This window comes from Nannobrachium achirus (genome assembly GCF_963921795.1).
Source record: "Nannobrachium achirus genome assembly, chromosome: 12".
In the NCBI taxonomy this organism is placed as follows: domain Eukaryota; kingdom Metazoa; phylum Chordata; class Actinopteri; order Myctophiformes; family Myctophidae; genus Nannobrachium; species Nannobrachium achirus.
In genome coordinates, this window is record NC_137832.1 from 45,513,698 (window position 1) to 45,540,852 (window position 27,155).

Genomic DNA, 27,155 nt, shown 5'->3' on the forward strand with positions numbered 1-27,155 from the left:
GGATTATCCGTGATCATCATTCTACTGCCTCGGCCTGGCTGAGGCCACCAGATGTCAGGCAGGTTGTAATATTGAACAGAGTGCTTTAACAAAGACTGGCAGAACACCTGCAACAAAGGCAACTACAAAGAGGTCGTCTCCGACAGCATTTCCTCTCCCCTCGGCCTCCTACATGACCCCGGCACCATCTTGGAAAAAGATTTGAGAGCCGCATGCTCTTGATCAGACGCCGGTCCCCAGAGAGTGGTCAAAAAAGCGGCTCTCGCAAATTGAGCACTGGCGGGGCAGAAATTTAGGGTGGAGTGATAGAGGGCACATCGCACCTGCCAGTAAATCTTACACGAGTTTTCCTGTCAAGAGAAGCACATGACTATAGAGAAATGACAAACACTGGTTGGATGGCCTGCAGAGATGTTGAAGAAATACTTTAATGCAGCAATACATTTATACATGCCATGGATAAAGTGGACATGTTTGAATAAATGAAAAAAAGAAGAAAAATAAATAAAAATAAAAATAAAAGAAAATTAATGTTGATCTGTCCTGCCCTATTCAGGCTACTGCCAAAATAGAGGAAAGACCTTTCCAGAGATGGACTTTCAGGCGTTTAAGAGAATGTTGTATCCCACTAGCACAGACCCAGTTTTGAGTCTGCGCCAAGGCAGTCTGAAGCTCTTCCAGTAGTGTGTGTGGCTTATAATGTCTTATCACTGCGATGCTATTCACTGTCCTGATGAAGTAGGCCTATAGCAGGCTAGTTTAGACAATTTATGCTGGAATTGCCTTTATTGTGCCGGTTACCTACATTTGTGGAAAGAGCTGTGTTACTCTACGTCCAGTTCCAGAATCATTATTAAGTCATGAATGAAGTCATGGTTGAGAAGTGGAGATGGGGAAGGCTAACGCTGTGCCTGCAGATGGGGGCATTTTGTTAACCTGGAAGAGGCTTCTGCTATCGAGATGAAAGTGATCACTCAGAAAAGTTCTGGGGAGGCAGGCTGCATGGACGTAAACCTTTCCAGGAAAATAAAAATCACACCTGTACACCCCCAACTGTTCTGCAATCCTCTGATTCTGGTCCAATTCTCTCTGTCCATGGCTTCAACTGTTGCAACCTTGGTGGTGATACAGCTTTATGTGTTCCCACTTTATTGGAACAATCAAGTACCCCTCTGCAGGAGGACATAACGCTGCTCTGGCTGCTTATTATTACTTATTATTACTTATTATTGCTCTGTTGTTTTGCTAACTTGTTTTATTCTCAGTAGCCTACCTCTGTTCTAGTAATTATTGCAATATCTAATATGTTCTGTTATATTATTATTAGTATTATTATTATTACCCATAATAATACAAATAACAAATACTACTACTAATAATAATGCATTTCATGTATAGGCCTATCACACTTTCATAGTACTTTTCAAAGTGCTCAAAGATGTTCCATCCAAATGTATCTGATATATATAATTGTTGTGTTCATGAGATCTGACCATTTAGACATTGTGTTCCCGGATTGAAATGTATAACAACGTACCGGTATAGGTGTTCCAGATCTAAATGGGCTAAAGCACTGTAGTATAATAAATACATTAAAAATATATATATATATTTTATATGAAATAAATAATAATGATATGATAATTATAACAACAACAACGACCATAATAGATTGTTTTACAATGAATGTGTCAGTAATATCAATCTGTAATACATGGTGAAATAAATCACCTAAATTATGATGACACAACATAGTACAATAATAAACAGACAAACACAAACAATGTTGTTTATAATGCATAATAAATCTATCCATCTTTTTGCATAAACGTGTTGTATCACCTCCTTCTTTCTGCTATGCACACATAACCACTTGATAATCTGACTCACAAATATGTAATAAATGCTCCGCATCCACAGTATAAGCATTGGTTATTCAAATAGGACTCTCAGATAACACACACTGTTGAAATGTAAACACCTCAGCACAAAATGTGGCTCATGTAAAACTAATTCTAACGCACCTTTTGTTTGCACACACCTGGACATACTTTGCGGACTGTGTGTGTGTGTGTGTGTGTGTGTGTGTGTGTGTGTGTGTGTGTGTGTGTGTGTGTGTGTGTGTGTGTGTGTGTGTGTGTGTGTGTGTGTGTGTGTGTACTGTATTGGGTGTGTCTGTGTCTGCATGTTTGAAAAAAATCCTAAATCTGGACAAGGAAACTAATAAAGTTCTTATAGAGATTTAAAAGCTGAAAGTATCACTTATTATCTCCACCAGGCCTAATTCACAAAACTGTGCTAAAAATCATGACTGGTTGTTTTCATAATCTTTTAATTATATTGAATACTATATTGATTGATTGAAACCTTTATTTATTCTTGAAAGGAGCACTGAGGTTTACCCTTATTTGCAATGCTGTTGAGATTACTCATGCAAAATCAAGACATATACAGATAAACACAGAAACTACAAAATAAGGCTGTAACAGAAAACTAGCAAGTTAAAAACATAGTGAAGTATAGGGAAATATAACATTTTAAATGTTGTGATCACAACGTACAACTTCTACTTAAAGGGCCAGTTCACCTCTGAGACAACCAGATCTTATTTTATTGTTGTTTGGGACACGATCAACACAATAGCATTTCAGCATGAATGATGATGCATTTTGCATCATATGAGTCATCATGCTGCATCATATGATGCAAAATGCATCATCATTCATGCTGAAATACTAAAATATCTCAAAACCCAGATTGAACACAAAAAATAACTCAGGATTGTGTTGACCCCATGTCCCAAACAACAATAAAATAAGATCTGGTTGCCCCAGAGGTGCACTGGCCCTTTAAGGGGGTGACATAGTTGAATGAAAAAGGCTGCTGCATGGGGAATTGCAGCCCCCAGTTGTCCCAGGTAAGATCCCAGGCCTAGTCAACAATGTGTCAAATATGACTGGTCGAAGTGTCCTTGATAAGGCACTAAGGGGTGACCTAAGCTATCAACTGGGTTGAGCTGAAACCAAATTTACCCCACGGGAGCAAGTAGGTCAATATTATTATTATTACAAGAGGGAATCCATGGCCATTTATGGAATTATTTACATCCTCCAGTGGGTGTACCATTGTGGGTTGAGGCCCATTCTTTTAATAAACCATGGAGTTTGACTAAAACGTCATGCCAATATTTGTTCCACTCGGGCCTTTGGCAAAGGGTTTCAAGGTGAATGGAAGCCACAGCCACAGCTTTTTTACTGTCAAATGACTGTGGGTGAGCCCTTTCCTGGCTCTGTGAATTTGTAAGGGGATGGTGGTTTAACCACTTCGCTAATTAGGATTGTTTATTTGGGTACATTTACATTCAGGAACCTTGCAAACCTCCTGTTCAAGATGTAGCCTATAAGAAAGGACGGAATTGTTGAAGAGGGGAAGTTGTGATCAAAGTTTAAACATTGCCTTTGTTTATCTATCTGTGAGGTATTCAAATGACTCTGGGACTGGGTGCGCATGCTAAGGTCACCATAGTGTCAGTGAGGTTCCTCACAGTGTGTCAAACATCTGAATGATTTTATTGGCAGGTATACAGTATGTTTGCACATAACGTGGAATTTGTCTCTGTGATGTTGATGGTTATGGCAAGTTATAATTTTACATAACAAAAACCCTGTCATGTGTGTAATAATCCCACATTACAATCAGCATTAAAATCACAAACCAACTAAATTCAAGATATTTCAAATACTGTAATATAGACCTTGTTGCATGTAGGCCTCCCTTCACGCTCTCTCTGCCCTTATACATATATAGGGAAAAATCACCACATCAACACAGACACAGACACACACGCATGCACGCACGCACGCACGCATGCACGCACACACACACACACACACACACACACACACACACACACACACACACTGTGATATCCTTCCTCAAATATTTTTATTTGACACTGTCTTGTTATCTTTATTTAATTTGTTTCTTTCTCATGTGCTAGCGGCTAAGATACCATGGGAAAGGGATCTTGAGGTAAACATCTCAGATGTAGACTGGGTTAAAAAATCTCAAGAATTGTAGGAAAAGAGAGTTACGTACAAGACTGATCCAATTCAAGATCATAAATAGGATTTACTGGACCCCATCGAGACTGTGTAGTGGGTCTCTCTGAAAATTCGGAGTGTTGATTAAGCACTGGAAATCCCCGTCCACACCAGCGTTGTCTTACTGGACTACTGCATTAGGCCAACTGGCCGCTTTCGAGAGACTGTCATACAGGTTACATAACAGGATGGATTCTTATGAGCTGAAATGGGGACACTATCACTGTAATGTGTTGGGACTGTGAGGCATTCCCTGCTCGTGAGCGAGATATGCCCACCGGATAACGCGTCAAGTAACATGTGGGTTTGACTGTGGACTGCGTCGCCCCTGTGCGCTTGAGCCCCCTTTATTTAGCTTTTTGTTTTTGTTTTGTGTCTTTGTATGTCTGTCTCTTGTTTTTGCTTCTGTTGTGTTCATGTTTTTGTCTAATGTTGTTGTGTGTTTAAAAAAAATGAAAAAAATTGAATAAAGTGCTAATCATAAAAAAAAAATGGTTCTTTCTCATGACTAATTTTGAGGCTTCAGTGTTGTAGGCTTTCAACCACTACCCTTTGACTGAAACTTGTGGCGACAATAAACTTTTTTTCCCCATATAATTCTTATCCCACGATTTTTGTAACCCAATTTTTCACCCAGTGCCAATTGCCTAAGCTGTAATCCTGGGCTCTGCTCTCCCTCTGCCACGCCTGGGGAGGGCCTCAGTACATGAGGAGTGAGCATGCCACTTCTTTTCACCTGACAGGGGGGAGCTTCCCCAGTTGGACGTAGCGTGTGGAAGGGACCCGTTATTTGAACCAGTTCCTTTCCCCTCCATCAGGTGCCCCGGCTGGCCAGGGGGAGGCATTATAGAGACCAGGATTACTAAATGTTTTTCTGAGGGTATCTACCCATGGAGACACGGGGAGAACATGCAAACTCCACACAGAAAGGCCCTTTTGCCAACAAATCAGATGTATTTGTCACCCCACAGGTTTAAAGGTAAAGAAGGGGGTGATTAGCCTATTATGTTTTTGTATAGCCTATGCTCCATCATTCATTCCGTGAGAAAGTGAGAGCAGAAGGGAAAGAGATATGAAGGTGAAATAAAACAAATAAGATAAGATTTTTACAGCTTGTGTGTGTGTGTGTGTGTGTGTGTGTGTGTGTGTTTGTGTTTGTATGTATATAAGTGTTTTACAATATGTTTATTTGTATCTTCCACTAATGTAGGCTACAGTAGGCCTAAATGTAGAAACGCCTACATTATCATACTGTAGGGGTGTGGCTATTATGAATATTTGAGACCAGCTGGAGCAAATGGACAGTGAAAACAGCTTTGTCTTGCATGGTGAAAACAAAACAAAGGTTCTGATATCAGAAGAATGCAAATGTGCCTGCACTAAACTTGTGTATTATCATTTGCATGTATTGCCTGCCTCTCACTCTCCACATTGCTATCATCGGCCTTTACTAAAGTCATTGCTATGTAAACTGAGCTTTGCACTCAATCACTTTGGACGTGACATGTTTGTTTTGAGCTCAGATGTCTATGCTAATTCTCTCATAGCAGGTGCGACAGTTCTATACGTCGGAGTCCAAGATAATATTTAGCCATTGCCGCCACCTTGTGTTCAAAGTTAAATGTTGAGGACTGTACCTGTAAACTCGATGTTATAGACAGTAGTAGTACATCTATCTTCTAATTTAATAGTTTGTTTAGCTATTTAGGACTGGTTTTAAATAAAGACAAATCATAAAACTGTATGAAGATTAACATGTCACATTTATTTAAAATAGCCTAAATAGTAAGACTATTCACTATTGCTTTACAATGTGATAAATATTTTATTATAAGCATAAACTAATTTCAACTTTTTTCTTTTTACAATGCGCTGGTCTGGAGTTTCAATGAAATAAAATGGTCTCGTCTTTCAATATCAATTGTAAACTAATAATAGTGATAATAATATGTAATGACTGAGGTAAAATACGCTAGGTGCGTGATATTGAAACGTAACGGCATTGCCGCATAGAGCGCTCGTTTTCACAGTTATTGTCCACGACACTGCAAGCGGCGCGAAGGCCAGCGGACCTTGGTCCTGCTCTTCGCCCCCGAGCGCCGCAGGCGCGAGTGGCCGCGAAGAGCGGGCCAGGGCCGCGCGGCCGGCGGAGCGCCGCGCGAGTTACGAAGCCGTGGTGAATGCAATCGTTCTATTTATGCCCAGGCCGTAAGGCCTGGGCAAGCGCACGATAAACGCAATGATAATTGGGGTTTGGTGCACCTCGCGCGGTCCAAGAGACCACAACGGAGCGCTCCCTACGTCCGGTTCAGCCAATCACAAGCTTCAAAAATGAGTCCGGGGCGTGGCTTGCGGCAATGCCGTTACGTTTCAATATCACGCATCATAGGTCCGTGAAATGAGCAGAAAGAACGTTTCCGGTCTGGGCGCTGGCAGAAATAAGCCAGGCTTCAGCCTTCAAAATAAAAGTACAGTAAATAATGTATATTTAAAAGACACAAATGTATTTAAAAGATGAGTATATGATGTATGTCTCTATAATGGTGTACTTCTAATTGTCCTAACACATTTTCCAGGTTCTTTCAGATTGAAATTCGTGGAATGCGAGCTATTAAAGGCCACTTAACAATAATTCCATTCCAATTCAATTCGTTCTACTGTAATCCCATAAAAGAGCTATCATAGGCTAGCAGGGGTTTATCTGTTTATTTTGACAGGACAGATGCAAAGTGAAAATATACCTGTAACAACTCACCATAAAAGTGCTATATAAAAATACTCTGTTGCAAGCAAAAGTCACAGAATTCAAAAAAGTATTGGCATCAAAATGTACTTAAAGTATCAAAAGTAAAAGTAGGACTACTCATTGTGCAGAATTCCCATTTAAAGTTTTCAAATGTTTAAATAAATATCTTTTGAAAATAGCAGATCTACAAGCCTGTAGATCTGTTATTTTCAAATTAAAATTGAGTACAAAAAGTGCCGTTTTCAGAATCTAGTTGGAGGATAGAGGAGGTCTCCCCGAACGCGTGCGTGTGTTCAAAGTGCAGACGCAGCGAGCCGTCTGCTCTCCAGCGCCAACTAGAGTTTGAAAATATCTGAAAATGTCACTTTTTGAACGGGTGGCTGCACTGGAAAGCCAACAGAAATAGATTTTACGCCTCTCCTGCTTAGCGGAGAGTGTGGTGTGATAGAGGAGGTCTCCCCGAACGTGTGAGTGTGTTCAAAGTGCCGACGCAGCGAGCCGTCTGCTCTCCAGCGCCAACTAGAGTTTAAAAGTATCTGAAAATGTCACTTTTGAACGGGTGGCTGCACTGGAAAGCCAACAGAAATAGATTTTACGCCTCTCCTGCTTAGCGGAGAGTGTGGTGTGATAGAGGAGGTCTCCCCGAACGCGTGAGTGTGTTCAAAGTGCCGACGCAGCGAGCCGCCTGCTCTCCAGCGCCAACTAGAGTTTGAAAATGTCTGAAAATGTCACTTTTTTGAGCGGGTGGCTGCACTGGAAAGCCAACAGAAATAGATTTTACACCTCTCCCGCTTAGCGGAGAGTGTGGCGTGATAGAGGAGGTCTCCCCGAACGTGTCCGTTTGTTCAAAGTGCCGACGCAGCGAGCCGTCTGCTGTCCAGCGCCAACTAGAGTTTGAAAATGTCTGAAATGTCAACTTTTTTGAGCAGGTGGCTGCACTGGAAAGCCAACAGAAATAGATTTTACACCTCTCCCGCTTAGCGGAGAGTGTGGTGTGATAGAGGAGGTCTCCCCGAACACGTGCGTGTGTTCAAAGTGCCGACGCAGCGAGCCGTCTGCTCTCCAGTGCCAACTAGAGTCTGAAAATGTCTGAAAATGACACCTTTTGAACGGGTGGCTGCACTGGAAAGCCAACAGAAATAGATTTTACACCTCTCCCGCTTAGCGGAGAGTGTGGTGTGATAGAGGAGGTCTCCCCGAACGCGTGCGTGTGTTCAAAGTGCCGACGCAGCGAGCCGTCTGCTCTCCAGCGCCAACTAGAGTTTGAAAATATCTGAAAATGTCACTTTTTGAACGGGTGGCTGCACTGGAAAGCCAACAGAAATAGATTTTACGCCTCTCCTGCTTAGCGGAGAGTGTGGTGTGATAGAGGAGGTCTCCCCGAACGCGTGTGTGTGTTCAAAGTGCCGACGCAGCGAGCCGCCTGCTGTCCAGAGTCAAATTTGTAAAGGCTATGCACTCCAGTGCACAGCATTTATCCATTTATCATGTTTTTATGTTATTAAAATCTTTCTTTTTTACACAGAAACCTAATTTGCATTTTGTAGGTTCGTTTAGATACTTAATCTATATTTTTAACGTCCATATTATGGAAAAATTATCGGTTTTCAACGTTTTTCAATGGCTTTAGGGGTACTCTTATTCTGAAGAGATCGGCGCCGGAAGCCTTATTTCTGCTAACGCTATTTCTGCTCATTTCGCATAGGCAAATATCATCATGTCTAGCATGCCGTCACGCACAAGAAAGAGGGGACAGGTGTGACTGACGCGCTTCTCGGCCAATCATCTAACCGTTGGGCGGTGATTTCCTGTGATCTTGACAAATCAGTCACGATGACAACAACAACCCCCCAAAAAAAGTAACTCCAACATGTCAGGGGGAGGGAACTTGTGGACATCAGGGATGAACTGAAGAAAACGCATTTATACCCTACGATTTCAGCCCTACCGAAAGGTAAACGCGGTTCCAGAGTTTCGTTTTTTGACAAACGTCTGCTGTTAGACGACGCAACATGGCTGTCAAAACTTTTGACGTGGGCGGACGGACGGACGGTTTGCTGCTAGCTGCACCGAAGCTAAAAAAGCCCCGACTCCATACGTCGTCGCACGACGGTGTCGCGCGCCACCAAACAGCAGACCTACAAGCTCACGCCGCGTCCACGACGCGACGCGGCGTGAGCTTGCAGGTCTGCTGTTTTTGCGGCGCGCGACACCGTCTCGCGACGGAGCTTAGGTAGATTATTGGAGCTAAACGGCAGCAGCAGCAGCTAGCTGTGTCTGTTACTGTTAGCCGAGGTCGCTACGCGTTTTACGGACGCGAAACGGAGGACAGTGTCATGTCTTTCACAGTCTCTCCTTCGTAGTGACACTACGTTTTGTTGCTCGCTTTTAAAATCTTACTGCGTCTCAAATTGACAGTGGGAAATGGAAATGCCACCTCAAAGGCAGTGCCATGACTTTGGTGTAAACTTTTATTTCCCCACAGTCAGTCAGTGGTACTAGTGGGTAGTGGTGGAAAAAAAGTACTCGGATGTCGATGTAGTGGGTGGTTGATGTATGTTTTCTATAATCAAAATCCTGTAACTATAACTAACGTTTTCAAATAATTGTTGTGGAGTAAAAGTACAATATTTGGCACTGAGATGTAGTGGAGTAGAAATAAAAGTTTGGGGAGTTGGAAATGCCAATCAAAATTGTACAGTGCTTTAAGTAAATGTACTTACCGGTTACTTTCTAGCACCTAGTGGGCGGCTGGCTGTCAGACATGGCCACCAGTTTTGGGAGAAGCCATGACATCCAATCAGAACCGGCCCCCAAAAATGATAACGCTCTCACTCAGTCAGCTGTGTTATAATACAGTAATAGCTATTGTTAATAGCTATAAAAAAATATAATTTAATAAAATGTTCATGTTTTTCATGAATACATTATAAATATCATGCACCCGCCGTCGTTTACCAACGGAAATGGATAGATGTTGACATATTTAACCAATGGCGAACATAATTAGCTATTGCTACTAGCCTAGCCCTAGAATGCCTATGAATATTAACACACATTTAATGAAATGTACTGTATGTGGTGCTTCTCCAAGTTTATTTAGATTTAGCCTTTTGTCAAAGGTTAAATTGCATGGCACTAGTTTGATTGTTTGTATTTGCAGTTCGCATAGGAAAATACATGACATGTCTAGGTCTGAACCCAAGAAGAAAGCACTGTCTATGGCTTGTTTACATTGGGGTCATTTCTCAAAAACTGATCTTCTCAATTCATTGAGAAAATCAGTGTGCCTATTGACAAAAACAACTTCACATTTGAATTATTTTAATAGTTTATATAGTTAGATTGATTGAATACTTTATTTATTACTAGATTGTTGCTCAAATAATTGGAGTTGTATGCGTTTAATATTGTGTTGTTTTAGATAAGACAGATGCTAGATAAATCGTGTACTGTTTCTTGCCTAATGATGTATCACTAACACTCAAGCCAGATTTACAGTATATTTCGTTGTACAATGATGTGTCGGGCAGAAAATAGCCGATTACATGCTCAGACAGTCACAGTGAGTGCATTGCAATGAGTTGTGAGGTTGTAGATAGGGTATACTATTTTCTCAAATAAGTATGTATGGCGGCGTATACTATATATAGGCTTCAGTGTTAACCACCAAACCTGAGACTTGAGTTATAACTAGAGATGCTCCGATTACGATTTTTGGGGCCGATACCGATCACCGATCAACTGGAATCAGTATCTGCCGATACCGATGTTCCTGATCACAGTGTCAAATCCATAAATTCTTCTATTTATTGTGTTATTGTTGCAGCATTTATATATTACTGATTCTTCTTAAAAAACATTGACATTTTATATTAAGTATAAACAAACATTAGGAGATTTCAGGCTGAGGTCCTTTAGTATCCAATTCAACTTGTAGGAGTTGAAGCTAAGGTTACATTCAGTCCCACAGATAAATATTGTGAAAATAGCTGATCTAGCTTCCTTGTAGATCGGCAAAGCCGATACCGATCAAAGCCAATAGAGGCATTATCGGCCGATCGCGATCACTCACCGATCAATCGGCAAATCTCTAGTTATAACAGAGTTATAGAAGGTTTCCCAAATAATTCTAAAGACAGCCGTGGAATTGTTTACTGATCTTTACACCCGCAGATTGACATAGGTCCCATTTGAATCAGATTAAGCGCTAAATGTACCATGTTAGGATTAGGATTGTGACAACCCATCCTTTTTTCCCCTCCCAATAATCCAATAGATGTCCACCCCTACAGACTCATCAGGTGGTATGTCCCATCCGGGCACTTCCCCTGGGGCGGGTCTGTCTCCGGGGCCCATCTTGGGTCCCAGTCCTGGTCCTGACCCCTCGCCTGGCTCCGTTCACAGCATGATGGGCTCCAACTCAGGGCCCGGCACCCCCAGTGGACCTCATGGCATGCAGGGCCAGGGACAAAGCGAGTACTCTCAGGACGGCATGTATCCCATGCACAAGGTACAGCAGATCCCACAAGATTCATTATTGTATTTTTTTTAGAGCTTTTATCGTTATAAGACCAATATATAGGCCATTATTTTACTTTATAAACCCATTAAGACTGGGAACGCTTTATTACTTTAAACATTATTTTATGCTTTAACTATTAACGTTCAGCATGAACATGGATCATCTTTTGATAATTTCTCATTTGTTTTCAGCCGATGGAAGGCATGAATGACAAGGCCATGGGTGAGGCCATGCACTTTGGTCACATGAAAGGTGTGGGGATGAGGTCTCTCCACAGTGGGATGGGGCCACCACAGAGCCCCATGGACCAGCACAGCCAAGGTACACCATAGCAATCTCAACCAGAGCATACGAGCGGAGTGGAGGGCGAGCGGCGCGGGCCGCTTTTGACGTGAGCGTGAGCGAGCGACTTTTCAAATGGGTCTGAGCGGCTTCGGAGCGAGGATTATCCTCCGCTCCTTGGAGCGCCGACCTCCTCCGCTCCTAGCCGATCCTGTTGGGGCCGCGCGCCACATGTTGCCAACAAACAGTCTCTCGGATAGTCCGTGGCAGCGCACCATCATGTCGGCACCGTGTAGAGGAGAGGAGACAGAGAATTCCCTTTATCAAGATTTCACAAAATGTATCTATATCATCCACACAAGTAGGCTAGGCTATGTTATAATAAGTAGCCTACCTTGTGTCAGTTAAGCCAGTCAAAGGATACGATTTGAAATGCAAGTGAGACTGATTTGGCTGAATGAAAAACACACGCCACAATTCGCCTCCCTCTCTCGGTTGTGGTGATTAGCCTAATCAATAGTCTTAAAATACAATGCCTTAGATTGCCTAGACAGATCTCCATCAAGCCGAGGCTCACATTACCACAGGCTTTTGTGTTGGGAACACACTAGGAGAAAGTGAAGGCGAAGGAGAAAGTGTTTCGGACATGGTAGCAAACTTTTTTTTTTTTGCTGCTTTTTGATGACCCTGAGCGGAGCGCGGAGTGCACAGTGAGCGAGCGATACGCAAATCAAGGTGAGCGGGGGAGCGGGGGGGAGCGGCGCGTGGGGCGACATGAGCGAAGAGTGAACGGTACCATAGACCCCTGGAGCGCGGAGCGGCTTTCCGTCCCGCTCCACTCTGCTCGTGTGCTCTGATCTCAACCTTCAATTATATCCAGCAGGGCCCAGGGGTCTTCAACGTTTCCAGGCCAGGGACCCCCAAACTGATGGGGAGATGGAGCAGGGACCCCCTACCACCTCGTGTGGGGACAAAAGGAAATTTTTGAAAAAAATAAATAAAAAAATAATGGTTTAATCTAGCAACAATTTAGAGGACAATCTGCAGTACCTCCATGGACCCCCTAGGGGTCGCGGACCTCCTGTTGAAGACCCCTGATATACAGTATATTAAAAAAGCAGAATTAAAATAGTTTAACACATTTCACAATTTATAGTTAGGCCTATACTAATCTTAATCTAAAGTGAAATGTACCAACAGCATTTACATTTTTACAATCACTTTTATAATAATTCTGATTATTATTTACTTTTGTGGTGTAGATGCTTAAAATACAATAATCCCATCCACTGCAGGTTATATGTCCCCACACCCATCCCCCATGGCTGTCCTTGAACATGCCTCCAGCCCCACGCCGCCCCAGATGACCCCCAGCCAGTCGGGCCCCATGATGCCCATGGATCCCCAAGGAGCCATGCCCAATATGGGGCAGCAGGGTCGGGGCCACTCTGCCTTCAGCCCCATCCAGCTACAACAGCTCAGAGCCCAGATCTTGGCCTATAAGATCCTGGGCCGTGGGCAGCCTCTGCCTGAAAACCTCCAGCTGGCTGTACAGGGCAAACGGAGCCTGCCCACCATGCAGCAGCAACAACAACAGCAGCAGCAGCAGGCAGCGAATGCTAATGCTCCTTTCAACAGACCCCCAGGTAACAAGTTTCTTTTTGCGACCGAAGGTCGCAGTATACCATGAGAAATGTCGCAGCTTGTCTCTGTGTCTGTCAGTCAGTCAGTTAGTCAGTACACATTTTTACAGTCTATGGTTCTATGGGTTTGTGTATGGTTCTATGGGTTTGTCGCTCTGACATCATGCTCTGATGTCACTGTTCAGGGGAACCACTCTTAACAGAATCGGTTTGCCGGTCTGACATCACGCTCTGGCTTGATGTCCCTTTTATGCCCATATATTTTATGCCCATATATAGTCGACAATGTGATGTCAGAACATGCCCAAATTAATTACGTCCTTGTCCGTTTTATGCCTATATATGGAGATCCCTGTCCCGTCATCAATATCAAGGGCATGTCTGGGAATGCCCATATTTGGTGATGCCCATATATGGGCATGTTCTGACATCACATTGTTGACTATAATGCAGGAATCTCCATATATGGGTAACTGGTCCGATATACGTATATCACTGGCCAGATAGTCAAGAATTGGCATGATCTCACCCTTTAGGGCGAGGTCGCATGTCACACTAAGGCGTCTTGTATTACCCAGAATCAAGTCACTTTAATGGTCATGCAGTTGGTGCTTTACACTGATTTCTTAAAAACTGAAAAGTGATCACAGGTGGAGTCACATCACATGTGTGGTAAAGTACGTAGGCTTCATAATCATAACATAGACTTTAGACAGCGTTTTCCCTTAAATTCACATTCGAATGCCCGATGGCCCTCCAATTCTATCTATAGTCTGGATAGACTGATGTCTATAATAAAATTGCACCCGTGCGCAGGAAATTGAATTCATTAGACCTTGTATTGTGTCAACAGGTATGACAATGGCACCTATGGGCGGTCCACAGTCAAGCCCCTGCACTACCCCAGCCATGCAAGGACATAGTCAGACCACAGGACCTAAATCTTGGCCTGAAGGTGAGCATGTTGTAGCCTGTACAGTGTATGACAGGGCTAAAGATGGGGGTGGTTGAACTGGGGGCATGGGACAGAAATAAATCTAATAATGTGAATCCCGGGAGTCCCATGGAATTGCCATATCTTCTTGACCAGCCTGTGGTGTCATTCGTCTATGATGTCAGTTGTCTATGACAGCCGGAAAATCTAAAATAAAAAATCACACTTGTGAGGAGTAAGTAGTGATGGCCAACCGTTAGCTGTTCAACCGTTAAGAAATTGGTTAACGCTGAACACTAATGGCTAATTTGGTCACCGTTAAAAGTAAAAGGGTCTACCCGCGTGTTACACTAAAAACCCCGGTCACCAATTTCTGAATTTCTGTGTAACATCATCCGTGCAAATCAGGAAACAAACAGCGCAAATGCTCCAATTGGATTTTCCAAAACTGACCCCGTCACCCGTCGAATTGAATCCCATTTTAAAGAGAAAAAATAAGAGCTTAAAACTTGCTAGTGTTACGTATTGATGAGTGGAACTTTAAATCAGCTGTCTTATTTACACAGAGTATTTATGACAGACACACTGCAGTGCAGACATGGCAGCTAACTGTTGCTTATCTCCATGTGTTTATGGTGAACTGGGAGTCAGTTTGTGCAATTATTTACTATTAATTTTACTATTACGTACATTAACATGTTTCCAGTTTCCACATTGGGAGTTAATCTGTTCTATAGGGCTCTGGGATATAGGGCTTTTCTTCAATAGACTGTCCATCTATTGATCGTTCCCACAACGTTTCATGAATATCCACCCAACCTGTTATTTTACTAAAGTTCAAACAAACAAAGGGAAATGGATAAAACTATAACCCTCGTCCAACACCGCTGGCAGAGGCACCCAGGCACTTGACCAGCCCAGCTCTACTTTCAAATGTATTTACAGCTGACAAAAGAATAACAAAACATTTCACCACACAGGGCAGGGCAGTGAAGCTCCAAGCACACCTCAGAAGCACCTGACTCCAGCCACGGGTGGACGCCCGTCACCGGCACCACCTCAGGCTCCTGCTGTGCCACCTGGGCCCATGCAGGGCAGCTGTGTGACCCCGCAGCCCCCCGGGCAGCAGGCCTCTCCCATGCTCCAGCTCCAACAGAAGCAGAACCGCGTCACTCCGGTCCAGAAGCCCCAGGGTCTGGACCCAGTGGGGATCCTACAGGAGAGGGAGTACCGGTAACTATGTGCCACGCACTCACACAACCTCCCGCCATGGGATGTAAATGTTAACCCATCTAGAACTGGATATACGTGTCGCGTTAGACTTGAACCGCTTTAACCATTATTTTATGCTTCAGCTATTAAAAAATAGCAGATATACTACAGTAGCTCACAGCGTGGCACCGAGTGCCGCGTTACAAGCTTGTAGATCTGCTATTTTTGAAAAATCTTGAACATTTTGTGCAAGTTCTTGAATATTTTTTCCCTGATTCTACAAATGCCTTCTAAATCCTTTTAAGGTTTTTGAAACACGCATGTTTCTATGTCAGTGGTTTTTATGTCAGTAACTATGTGCCACGCATTCACACAATCCTCCCGCCATGGGATGTAAATGTTAACCTGCTTGCTGCCAAGCATTAAAATATTCAATGTCTTCCATTGCCAGAATCTTTAGATTCTTACCTTTTAATGTGCACAATGTGCACGGGTCATGCACGGATAATGCACGGATCCGCTTGGAAACCGTTCAGGCATTCAAAAGATATAGGCTATAGTGTTTTCTTCAAATGTAAACAAACATGGATGCCATGGGAGCTTCCATGGGCTGTTCTGGGAGTCAAACATGCATTTCACCATCGCGATCATGCCAAAACCGGAAGCTGGAACTGGAAGTAAGGAAAGTAGGGAGTGCAAAAACAAAAAAGGCCAACTCAGGAAACTCTCGGGGTTGGCACCTTAACACTTATGCTGCCGTTGACATGTCAGCTCGTCAATGAAAGGGTTAATATCATGACGCCGTATTCGCTTCATCAAGCTTTTAATTTCCGCCCTGGTATTATTCATGTCAAAAACGGCAATTATCAAAGTCTGCATCAAATCATAAAATAAGAATCTAATGCTATTGATTCAATGCCTAAAGGAAGAATATTGTGAACTGTTATTCAAGGCCTTTTCATGCTTGATGGTTTTTATTATGCTGTGAATTTAATTACGCTTACAATGGGCTAGTGAAGTAAAGGGCTAGTGAAGTAAAGTCAACCTATTCATCTGGAACATTTTGTAAGCAGTTATCAAATGAAAAATGGGGCTTCGGTGAACACTGAAAATGTGTCTCTTGTGACTCCATATTTAGTGACAGCATCAGTGTTAGTTGCGACCGTAGGTCGCACTTACTACAGAAAGCTCCACCAGGTGTCCGTGCGTCAGTCAGTCCGTCCGTCACACGTCAGACGTCACACTTTTGCCCTGCTCATATCTCCGCAACCGTTGCCCCGATCCATGCCAGATTTTGCACACACACTCCTTACCTGCCAAACTACAACCTCCAAGGACCCCCGGAGCTCCAGGGACCCCCAGCTCCCTCGGGGACCCCCAAGTGTAAAAAATGAGCACCTGTGCAAAAATTACCAAATGACCACCCCAACGGGGCTGCTCACGGGGAATTCCTGGGGACCACCCACTCCTGGTGCTCCAGAACGGATGCAAAAGTGGTGACGCCCCCAGTGGAGGACCCCCTCCACTGCAGCTCACATAAAATGCCGTAACTCGGCCTAGGAGCGTCCGGGAGAGCCGGGGCCGGTACCTATTCGTCCGCGTTGCCTTGGCGGAGACCCCACCCCTCATTTCTCACATGGCCCTCTTCTAGCGCCACCTTCAGGCCGATTTTTACAACACATCTTTGCCCACTACTCCTACAGTTTTGGCCCTAAAATCACGCAAATTGCTACACAATATGTCTACACTCATCCCATCAACATGAATCTGTCCCATATAGTGCCACCTTCAGGCCCATTTTTAAAAACACATTATTGGACACTGCTCCTACAGATGTTGCCCTAAAATCACGAAAATCACTACACAGTATGTCTACACTCATGTCATCAACATGGCTCAGGCAGATTTTGGAAAAACACATTTTTGCCCTATTTGTGGAGATAAGTGACCTACGGTCGCTTATCTCCCGATTAGGGAGTCTTACTGGTATAGTATAGATAGAAGTCATCTGTGCTCGTGCTACCCACACAAGTGCCTCTTTGTTGGACTGGTCAAATATTTAGTCCTGGGACACCCATGGGTCCCTGAGGCGGTTCCAGGGGGACCCCAGCTTCATACTGATAGTTAGGAAGGAACCAAATGGATCCTTATGGGTCCATTTGGTTCCTTTTGTGCACTCTCTTATTGCGGTCCGGTCCGTGACCTAATTCATACCTTGAAATCAAAGATATTAACAGTAGTATATTTATTGGCCACTTTATGCTACACTGTAAAATCCTCAGTTGAATTTAAAAATTAATCCTCAGTGTTAATTCATCAATTTTGAACCCAGAGAGTGTGCAAATATAAACTAATGGACTCTTACAGGTCCATTTTTAGGGATACCAATATTTGTTTATTTTGTAGTTTTTTTTATTCACCCGTTTAGTGACAGGGAATCAAATAAATCTTTATTATAAATATATAATATCCATAGATAAACATCGGTTATTGCCACTGGTGAATGTCGACTGATTTGCCGATAAATATCGCCACCGATATATATCGGTGCATTCCCAGTCCGTTTGGTTACTTTTGCACACTCACAGTTAAACGAACACTGAAGATTTGACTGTGTACTACATGACTGCAATATTGTAGTCCTTTTTTCCCTGATCGCGTTTATACAGTATTCACAATAAGCTACTGTTGTAGCGTTTACACAGTTACGCTGTGTTGTCTCCTCAGGCTGCAGGCTCGGATTGCCCATCGAATCCAGGAGCTGGAAAGCCTGCCGGGCTCCTTGCCTCATGACCTGAGGTCCAAAGCTACGGTGGAGCTCAAGGCTCTGCGACTGCTCAACTTCCAGAGACAGGTACAGTACACAGCAATCACACGCCTGTCATGTTTCACACCATTTTCCCGGTGCAACAGATAATCTACCTCAATCAATTTGGATCGATTATGAAAAGTACAAGCAATTGTAGCTGCTTACACTTTTATTAACAATAAGTTTTACATAGAACGTCGCACATGTCAAACACTGGCTGTCAGCTCTGCGGCACTGGTGAGTCGTACTCTAATCGCTCCGTGGGGAAACACATACCCAACATAACAATCCTATTGTTTTACCAGGAGTGGTATTGGAGTTGAATACTTTGTCCACCACTGATAATAGAATTGACTGTATGAATGTCTATGAACGGTATTCACAATGGAGACACACGGAAATGAATTGCACCAGTTAAACACGTGAATATGTTTAATGTACATTGATTATGGAGACCCAGTACTACAAGTCAGTAGATGGATTCAGACAATCCACTCATTGGGGACAGAGTGCACGAAGTGCACAAACAGAAGGAAAAGTACGAGAACATGTCGTGTCACACCACTTAGTTCCACAGTTTGTATCCGCACACTTTTCATTTTCTGCACCATTTGGCTGATTGTCGTGCCACGAGGTGTAGCTCACTCTGGAGCCGTCGGACCACATCCACACACCATCCTGTTGCGCATCACTCAGTCCAATCCAGGTGAATCCCTGATATGGGTCAAAGTTCAGGATCAGGGTTCGAACAAAGTCGTGCTCCTCCTCGCTGTGGATGGACACCAGGTTGGCGTCTTGAGACAAACAGTTCTGCTCTGCCGTGGCCCAGCTCATGTGAGAGGCAACGTACTTGTAGCAGCGGCCGTTGAAGCCGTACCAGAACATTGGACAGTTGCCACGCTCTAGCTTCATCTCAGCCGAGGGAGCAGCGTGCATAGTGCCTACACACACACAGACAAAATAGGTGACAAATGGAACTAAAAATGGTTCTTCAGAGTGATGCCATTAAAAGAACCAAGGTTATTTAAAGCACCGCTTCCCAAACACTTCCCATTTTGGGTCACAGACACCTTTTTGTTTTTTATTATTATTTATTTCAAAACATTTTCAAAAAACATTCTCAAAAAAGAAACATGAATGAAAAATAAATTCAATGTTTTAAAGTAGTGAAAATAGCCGATCTACAAACTCACAACGCGGTGCGAAGCAACGTGTCTAATTTCGGCAAAAGTCTAATTTCTATTTTGGGTCATGAGCTTGGAGTTTGGGAACCACTGCTTTAAAGAACCCCTTTTTTGAATGGTTCTATGAAGAACACTTAACCACTTAAAAAAATCCTGTACTTCATCAAACAGTGTCTCATAGGGTTCCGCTCCTTTTTCCCTTTACACCAAATCTCTTTGTTGAAAATAGCTAATCTACAAGCTGACACAGGGACCACAGGAGGTCCTTGAGGGCTATTTTCTCAAAGATATTTCAACATTTTGAAAAAGAAAGAACATTTAACCACACAAATCTTCGTTTTATGGGGTATCCCTGGCACAACATATCTTCAGATGGTGGTCCAATGACGAAAATATTAATTTGGGAGTCCTTCACTTGAAAACGTTTGGAGAACCACTGTTTTAAGAACCATAAAAAGAACCGTTATTTTTCTGTACCTAGTAACGCCAGGCCCAGCAGGCATAGGAGTTGAGGAACCAGAAGCATGTCAGCGGGAGGTGGTCTGTTGCGTGTGTGTTTCTGTCTGTGTGTCCCACAGGCTTTTGGCTGTCTGTCTTTTTACCTGCTCCACACAAGGGCGTCTTCACAGCTGGCAGTATTTGATTGGTCAATGCATTAACAGCTGTGGTGTTCACACGTTCATTTTACACACACACACACACACACACACACACACACACACACACACACACACACACACACACACACACACACACACACACACACACGCTATCCGTGTGAAAAAGTTGGATTCTGTAGAACCAACCATGTGCTGTGAGACCCCTGACATGTGTCTGTGCGTGTCTGTATCTGTCTCTTGGCTGGCTGTGTACCTACTGTTTAATTATTATTTGTCAACTTGACTACCACATCAGCCATTCTCAACTGGTGGGACTCACTGTGCGTCCATGTGCCCACCTCTCCAAGTGCCTACATGTCTAGTGCCCAGTTGTCCAGGTGCCCACCTCTCCAAGTGCCGCAAGGCACGGCCCTGCACCGCCTACTGCTGTGACATTCTCTATCTCCCAAAGCCCCATAGTCCACAGTGCCCCTGTGAGACACATACATACCATTAAAGTTGAATGAAGTGTACTCCTGTATGGAATAATCTTGGCCAATGTGAATGCTGGCCAGCGGGGTCCAGGCAATCGTATTCGGGAACAGTTTGAAATCAATCGGACCCAGTGTGAATCCGCCCTTGGCCTCTCAGATCCAAAATGTTGAATATTTTGTCGTGGATAAGATTTTGTCCACAATTCCATGCTGGATTGATGTCGTACCATAGGAGAGATAATAAAGGCAAACATTAACCAAAATAACTTCTTGTAATGCAGATATCAAACAATTATTTCACTCTTGAGAGCGTAAAATGAAACAAAATGAACCTGTAAGGGTTAATTTGATTGTGTGCTGCCTTTCATCATTTTGCTGGGGGCCACAAGGAACCCCCTCAAGGAGCACTTGAGGTCCCCACTGACCACTGGTTGAGAACCACTGACCTGTACAGTTGCAACATTGGTCCGTTTCACTCGGATTCAAACTGGGTCCGATTGAATACAAAAGCAGTCATGTAGCAGATGTTGAATACCAATTGTTACTGAATTGGATGTGCATTCCTGTATCATGTTGATTTGCAAGTAGACAGAAAAGGCATGCAGATTTAAGGCTTGTATGCAAATAAGTCATGGCCAAAAGAAGCAACAGAAGCATCATTTTCGAAAGTGTACAGTAAGAGGTGTTGTGACAGGATTAGATAAAAAAAAAAACATGGCAAGGAATCATTAATGCTGTTAACACCGACAGCAGAACTTTAACCTTTTTTTGGGGGGGCATGTCATTATTATAGGCCAAACAATAAGACATTAGAAAGTTGTGTAGATTGACTATGTTCTATATTTACTATAGTTTTGGTACTTTTGTTTCTCTTCTTAGTTGAGGCAGGATGTGGTGGCGTGCATGAGGCGAGACACCACCCTGGAGACGGCCCTCAACTCCAAGGCCTACAAACGCAGCAAGAGGCAGACGCTCAGGGAGGCACGCATGACAGAGAAGCTGGAGAAACAGCAGAAGATTGAGCAGGAGAGGAAACGCAGACAGAAACACCAGGTGACATATTCACCAGCCACCTGCACACATACATACACACACTAGAGGGTAGCAATGGTATGCCTGGAACCGAAAACCAGAGACCAAAATGTTAACTTGTCCCCCAATAAAGTTGATTCTGAGGTACCAGTCGGATGTTCTGATCCATTACAATTGCCTCACGTCTCGGGTCGAGGCATCTGAAATGGATGGACCCAGATGACACTCAGGCAGCCAGTATCAATGCCATGGTGAAAATAAGCATATATAATTTAGCCTGTGCATTGGGTCCAGTAAGGGTAGAGACCCGTTCAGATCGAGTCCAATTATCCTCGGGTCAATTTCGGACCGGGTACCAAAAATGTTGACCATGCATTAACAACCTGACGCAAGAAATGGCAAAACCTACGTACCGCCATGAAAAATTTTGGAGGGATATCCAGGCATTAAAATCTCTCAGAACTTTCTTTTGGATAGGCATGCGGAAAAACTATTTTGAAGTATGTACTGTAAGCGCTTAGTTTAAGCACTTTCTCACAAACCCTTTATTTACTGTAGGAGACATTCTTATTCATTTCCCTTGAGTGTGATGTCAAGGAGCTTGGCAGCTTGTCTCTTTGAAAGCACATTCGGTGATGGAAGTGGAAATAATCCTTTGTTCTGTGTGTGTGTGTGTGTGTGTGTGTGTGTGTGTGTGTGTGTGTGTGTGCGTGTGTGCGTGTGTGTGCGTGCGTGCGTGCGTTTGTGTGTGTGTATGTGTTTCAGGAGTACCTAAACAGTATTCTTCAGCATGCTAAGGACTTCAAGGAATACCACAGGTCTATCACGGGCAAAATGCAGAAACTCACCAAGGCCATTGCTACCTGGCACACCAACACCGAGCGGGAGCAGAAGAAGGAAAACGAGAGAATTGAGAAGGAGAGGATGAGGAGACTCATGGTATGGGCCAAGACTTATCAGCCATGGATTAACAACTTTCTCAACAAAGAAGTGTACTTTGTACACTTTGTTTACAATCATTGTCATTAACGTCACTATAATTTAACCACATGAACCCTATCATCCCTATATTGGGCTTGTCACAGGCAAGCATCTAAATAGTTGCGATATGCATGTTTAACATGTGAATTGGCTATTTTTGGATAAGAGAATTGGTGTAGAGGAGAAAGAAAAGGAGGGGAGCAAGGGGGGAGGTCTACCAAGTATATAGGGTGCAAGTGGTTAATATACAGCAGTATACAGTATTAAAGGCACATCCACAGCAAACCGTTCCATAACAGAGCAGTATGTAAGTGTTGTTAACTTGTGCAAGAGCATCATTGTCGATGAAATATGCTGATGCCGAGCTAAGGAGGACAAGCTCTTTTCCCAACATTCTCTGATTAAAAGTAAAATTTCAAAGTGCTACACCAAGCAGTTTGCTTTCCTTTTCACCACAAGGACCCGAGTTCATCGGTGAAAGTACAACATGACAGACTTGGAAGTGACAGCTGCATTGGAGCTGTTGGGTCAGCTCTTCTGGGAGCTGAGAAATGATTTTTCATAATCTAAAATGTCACAATGTACCTCATTACTGTGCTTGGAAAATAGGGCTGTAGCTATCAGGTTTTTTCTTAGCTATTATTCTATACATTTATTATTCTTTATTAGTATGATCAATCATTTTATACTTCAATGAACAATGGTGTTGCGAAAATAGTCGGTCTACAAGCTCACAATGCATTGTTTTGTGACACGTTGTGTTGTAGATCTGCCAAAAAATATATGTTTTAATTTTAGTCTACTTGAAAACGACACACCCCATTCCAGAACCCAGTGATTTCACTCCAATGGTTATGCACAGCTGCATAGTTTGGAGCAGTGGTTCTCAAAGTGGATTCCACAGACTTTGTGGGTTCCTTTATGGGGGTCTAAATTGACCCATGCAAACGGGTCCATTTGGTTCCATTTGTGCACTGTGAGAGTTAAGGGGAGACCTTGAAACGTATAAGTTTGAGAAACACTGGTTTAGAGTGTCTTTGTTTTTAACTCATGTTCCCTTGCCCCACCTGCCATGTAGGCAGAGGACGAGGAAGGCTACCGCAAGCTGATTGACCAGAAGAAAGACAAGCGGCTGGCCTACCTGCTGCAGCAGACGGATGAGTACGTGGCCAACCTCACCAACCTGGTGTACGAGCACAAGGCCGCGCAGGCTGCCAAGGACAAGAAGAAGAAGAAGAAGAAGAAAAAGGTACGGGATGGAGGGTCGTAACACAAGTGAACTGCTAATCATCTGATTGTCAAGTAGGCTGAACAACCCGACGTCAGATCAACAGCAGAATATAGATTAATAAATGTGACAAAATACAGTAAAATCCCCAAATTATTAGAGTCTTAATATCCAGCAATCAATAGAAATGAATTACTGGAAACAAATTCAAAGTTTAGGTATCATTCAAGTAAGAGATTAGCCCCTGTAACCCTACTGCTCTGCTGGACAAGTTAAGTAAGTTGTAATCCTTTTGCAACATTTTACAGAGCATAAATGAGTGTGTAGACTTTTGCCAAGGCCTTTTGAATGAACAGATGGTGTATGTTTGCAAAATTGCGACCAGATGGTAGCACACAGATGAATTCTCATAATCATCAAGTTCTCATTAACTCATTCGTAGTTTACGGCCGTAAAGCCCGTTAATTTCTCCATGTCTTTCACTGCCGGCTTCTCCAAGTCCTACCTGTTAACGTGGGCGCTCGTCCAGTTCCCATCGTGCGTGATCGGACACTGCTCGTGTGTTCGCGTATTCCATCAGCTTCTCAAATCCGTTGAAACTTTTTCAATTGATCAATAACTTCTCCATCTGTAAGCCGCGGAGCTCAGACAGTAAGCTGGGCCAAAATAGAGGACGGACTTCCGCTTCCGGTTCAGGGACTCCAATGTTAAATTTGTCCGCTCAATAATGTGTCCGTGTAGAAACCGATCACGGAGCATTAGTTCCGGCCTATTTTAGTTGCGCTTCGATAAAAAAATGATTTTTAATTAATTTTTATTACATTTACGGGTTCTACGGGCATGGCAGAGAAGGGGTACAAAGGGGTATTTTGATGGCAGAGTTTGTGTTAACAGCCATTAATCCTGCCCTTTAGTTTAAGATCTGATTGAATCCAGAAAACTATGTTAAAAACCATAACCAGTGTATATATAATATATACTATATATATATATATATATATATATATATATATATATATATATATATATATATATATATATAATTATTATATATATATAATTATTATTAATCCCTCCCTAATAGTCTGTGACATTTCATATGTGTTCATATGTTTGACATGCAGAAGGTGGATGGAGATGGTGGGGAAGGTACCAGTGCTATAGGACCTGATGGAGAGGTAAGTAACACAAGATTAGACTGTAGGTTCAAACCACATAAACACTGCAATGTTTCTCTGTTGGCCTTTTTTCTTACTCTGTCATCTGGCACTGTTGACTTCTGTTGCATTATCAAATGAGAGGAGTTTAGTTTAAAGGATAATTCCATGATTTTCTTCTTTTGTATGCTTTATGTGTATGTGTCCAGAATATTATACAGTAACTGTACTAAACTGTACTCATCCACCAACAAATTAGATGCGCCAACATCTCAGAAATGCATACAGACGTGCCATAAAGAAGTGTTGAAAAGTGACTTTTGTTTTCAGTAACAAAAGAGAAGAATGAGCAAGGCTAAACAGTGAAAAGAAGCATTTCCAGAAACAAATGCAGGAAAAGTACAGGAAATGCTGAAGTTTTGAAATGTCACATCTGTATAAACAGTACATAGCATCACAAGTAACATTGTGACAAAAGATTTGAGTTATGCAGTGATGTAGTTAATAGAAAAGGTAAACTTATCATTTCTGCAAAAGGAGCGCATAATCTTATGGCTGCATTCATCATCATGTCCATGGGCACAGTGAATGAATGAGGCTGCACAGACAACGCAAACACTTAATTATTTGTTATTATCGCCACATGACACCGGCATATATCAAATGTAGTGGTTAATTGGTTAATTGATGGGGCGCCCGCTGGCCTGGTGGACAAGGCGCATACCACATACTAGGCTATGATGCCTGCTGGCGTCGCCGGTTCGATTCCCGATCCGGACGACCTTTGCCACATGTTATTCCCCATCTCTCTCCCCATTTCCTGTCAGTCTACTATCCTATCAAATAAAGGCATAAAAAGACCCCCCAAAAAAACAAAAAAAAATAATAATAATAGTAATTGATTTGTACTACAGTACCTGGCTACAATCTTTTTTGAAATATTTGGCAAAATATTAGCAGAGTCAGTTTAGAACATATGCTGGTCAGGTGTGTACTTTTTCTTTTAGAAACATAGCATCATGTTTGTGTTTGTGTGTACATAACAAGCAACCATGAGCCATGCTTAAAAAAGTAGCTGCAGGTTCTGCAAGGCTCTGCTTGCGGAGAAGCTTGCGCTGATGGGGGTGGACAAGGGCTTTGTGGCATGGATCACAGACTACCTTTCAGAAAGACCACAGTTTGTGAGACTGCAGAGCTGTCGGTCTGATGTGCTGGTGAGCAACACGGGGGCCCCTCAGGGAACTGTGCTCTCACCCTTCCTGTTCACTCTCTATACATCGGACTTCCGCTTCAATTCCAAGACCTGTCATCTGCAGAAGTTCTCAGATGATACTGTGGTGGTCAGCAAGATCTCGGGTGACAACACGGCTGAGCACGATGGTGTGGTTAGGGACTTTGTGCAGTGGAGCGAGGCTAACCATCTCAGGCTCAACTCAAGCAAGACCAAGGAGATGGTGGTGGACTTCCGTACTTCCAAGAGAGTCCCCCCGGTGCCAAGCACCATTAACGGAGAGGTGGTTGAGTTCGTGGATAACTACAAATTCCTCGGAGTACACCTGAATAGTTCACTGGACTGGTCGGACAACGCGCAGGCGATTCACAGCAAGGGGAAAAGCAGGCTGTTCCTCCTGAGAAGACTGAGATCGTTTGGTGTGTGCAAAAGGATGTTACAGATGTTCTACCAGTCTGTCATGGCAAGTGTCCTCTTCTTTGGTATAACATGCTGGGGTGGCAACAACAGAGCAGGTGACACGTTAAACCTAAACAGACTGGTGAGGAAAGCAGGCTCTGTCGTTGGGTCCTCTCTGCAGGGGGTGGAGGAAGTAACCAGGGTGCGATCAGCGAGGAAGCTGGACTCCATCTTGGAGAACTCCTCCCACCCCCTCCATCTTGAGATCACCAGCTACTGGAGTAAGAGAGGAAACGACCGCTTTGCCTACCCAGGACGGAGATGCGAGAGATTAGGAAAATCTTTTGTACCGGCTGCCCTTAAGCTGTACAACGAGACACATAACGGACGAATGAAAAGGACTTCCTTCCTAACTTAGACTGACGGAACTATTGCTGTATTGACATTGACCTCTAAGGACCTTCCAGGGAAAGTGCTCATGTGCGTCTTGCGGTGACATGCTTCCTAGTTTCTTCTTCTCTGAGCTGTTATTGTTTTGTTTTTTCGCACTGTTTTTTTTTTACTTTGCACTATTAAGTTGGAACTATTGCTGTATT

The 27,155-nt window shown here is 43.2% G+C and overlaps 1 protein-coding gene across 2 annotated transcripts in view; it reads left to right on the plus strand.

Annotated features, from left to right (window-relative positions):
* The first annotated feature begins 8,712 nt into the window (after positions 1–8,712).
* The window catches only part of smarca2 (SWI/SNF related BAF chromatin remodeling complex subunit ATPase 2), a 56,496-nt gene continuing 38,053 nt past the window's right edge, over positions 8,713–27,155 (plus strand). The window contains exons 1-11 of one of the 2 annotated variants that reach the window (XM_080739280.1): positions 8,713–8,803; positions 11,129–11,362; positions 11,566–11,695; positions 12,952–13,302; positions 14,153–14,254; positions 15,214–15,466; positions 18,173–18,299; positions 21,411–21,584; positions 22,329–22,502; positions 23,623–23,793; positions 24,897–24,950. In XM_080739280.1, the coding sequence (XP_080595406.1) occupies positions 11,129–11,362; positions 11,566–11,695; positions 12,952–13,302; positions 14,153–14,254; positions 15,214–15,466; positions 18,173–18,299; positions 21,411–21,584; positions 22,329–22,502; positions 23,623–23,793; positions 24,897–24,950 (1,770 nt within the window). In that variant the 5' untranslated portion in view covers positions 8,713–8,803. The remainder of the gene's footprint in view (positions 8,804–11,128; positions 11,363–11,565; positions 11,696–12,951; positions 13,303–14,152; positions 14,255–15,213; positions 15,467–18,172; positions 18,300–21,410; positions 21,585–22,328; positions 22,503–23,622; positions 23,794–24,896; positions 24,951–27,155) is intronic. The other variant, XM_080739281.1, reaches the window with a different exon arrangement.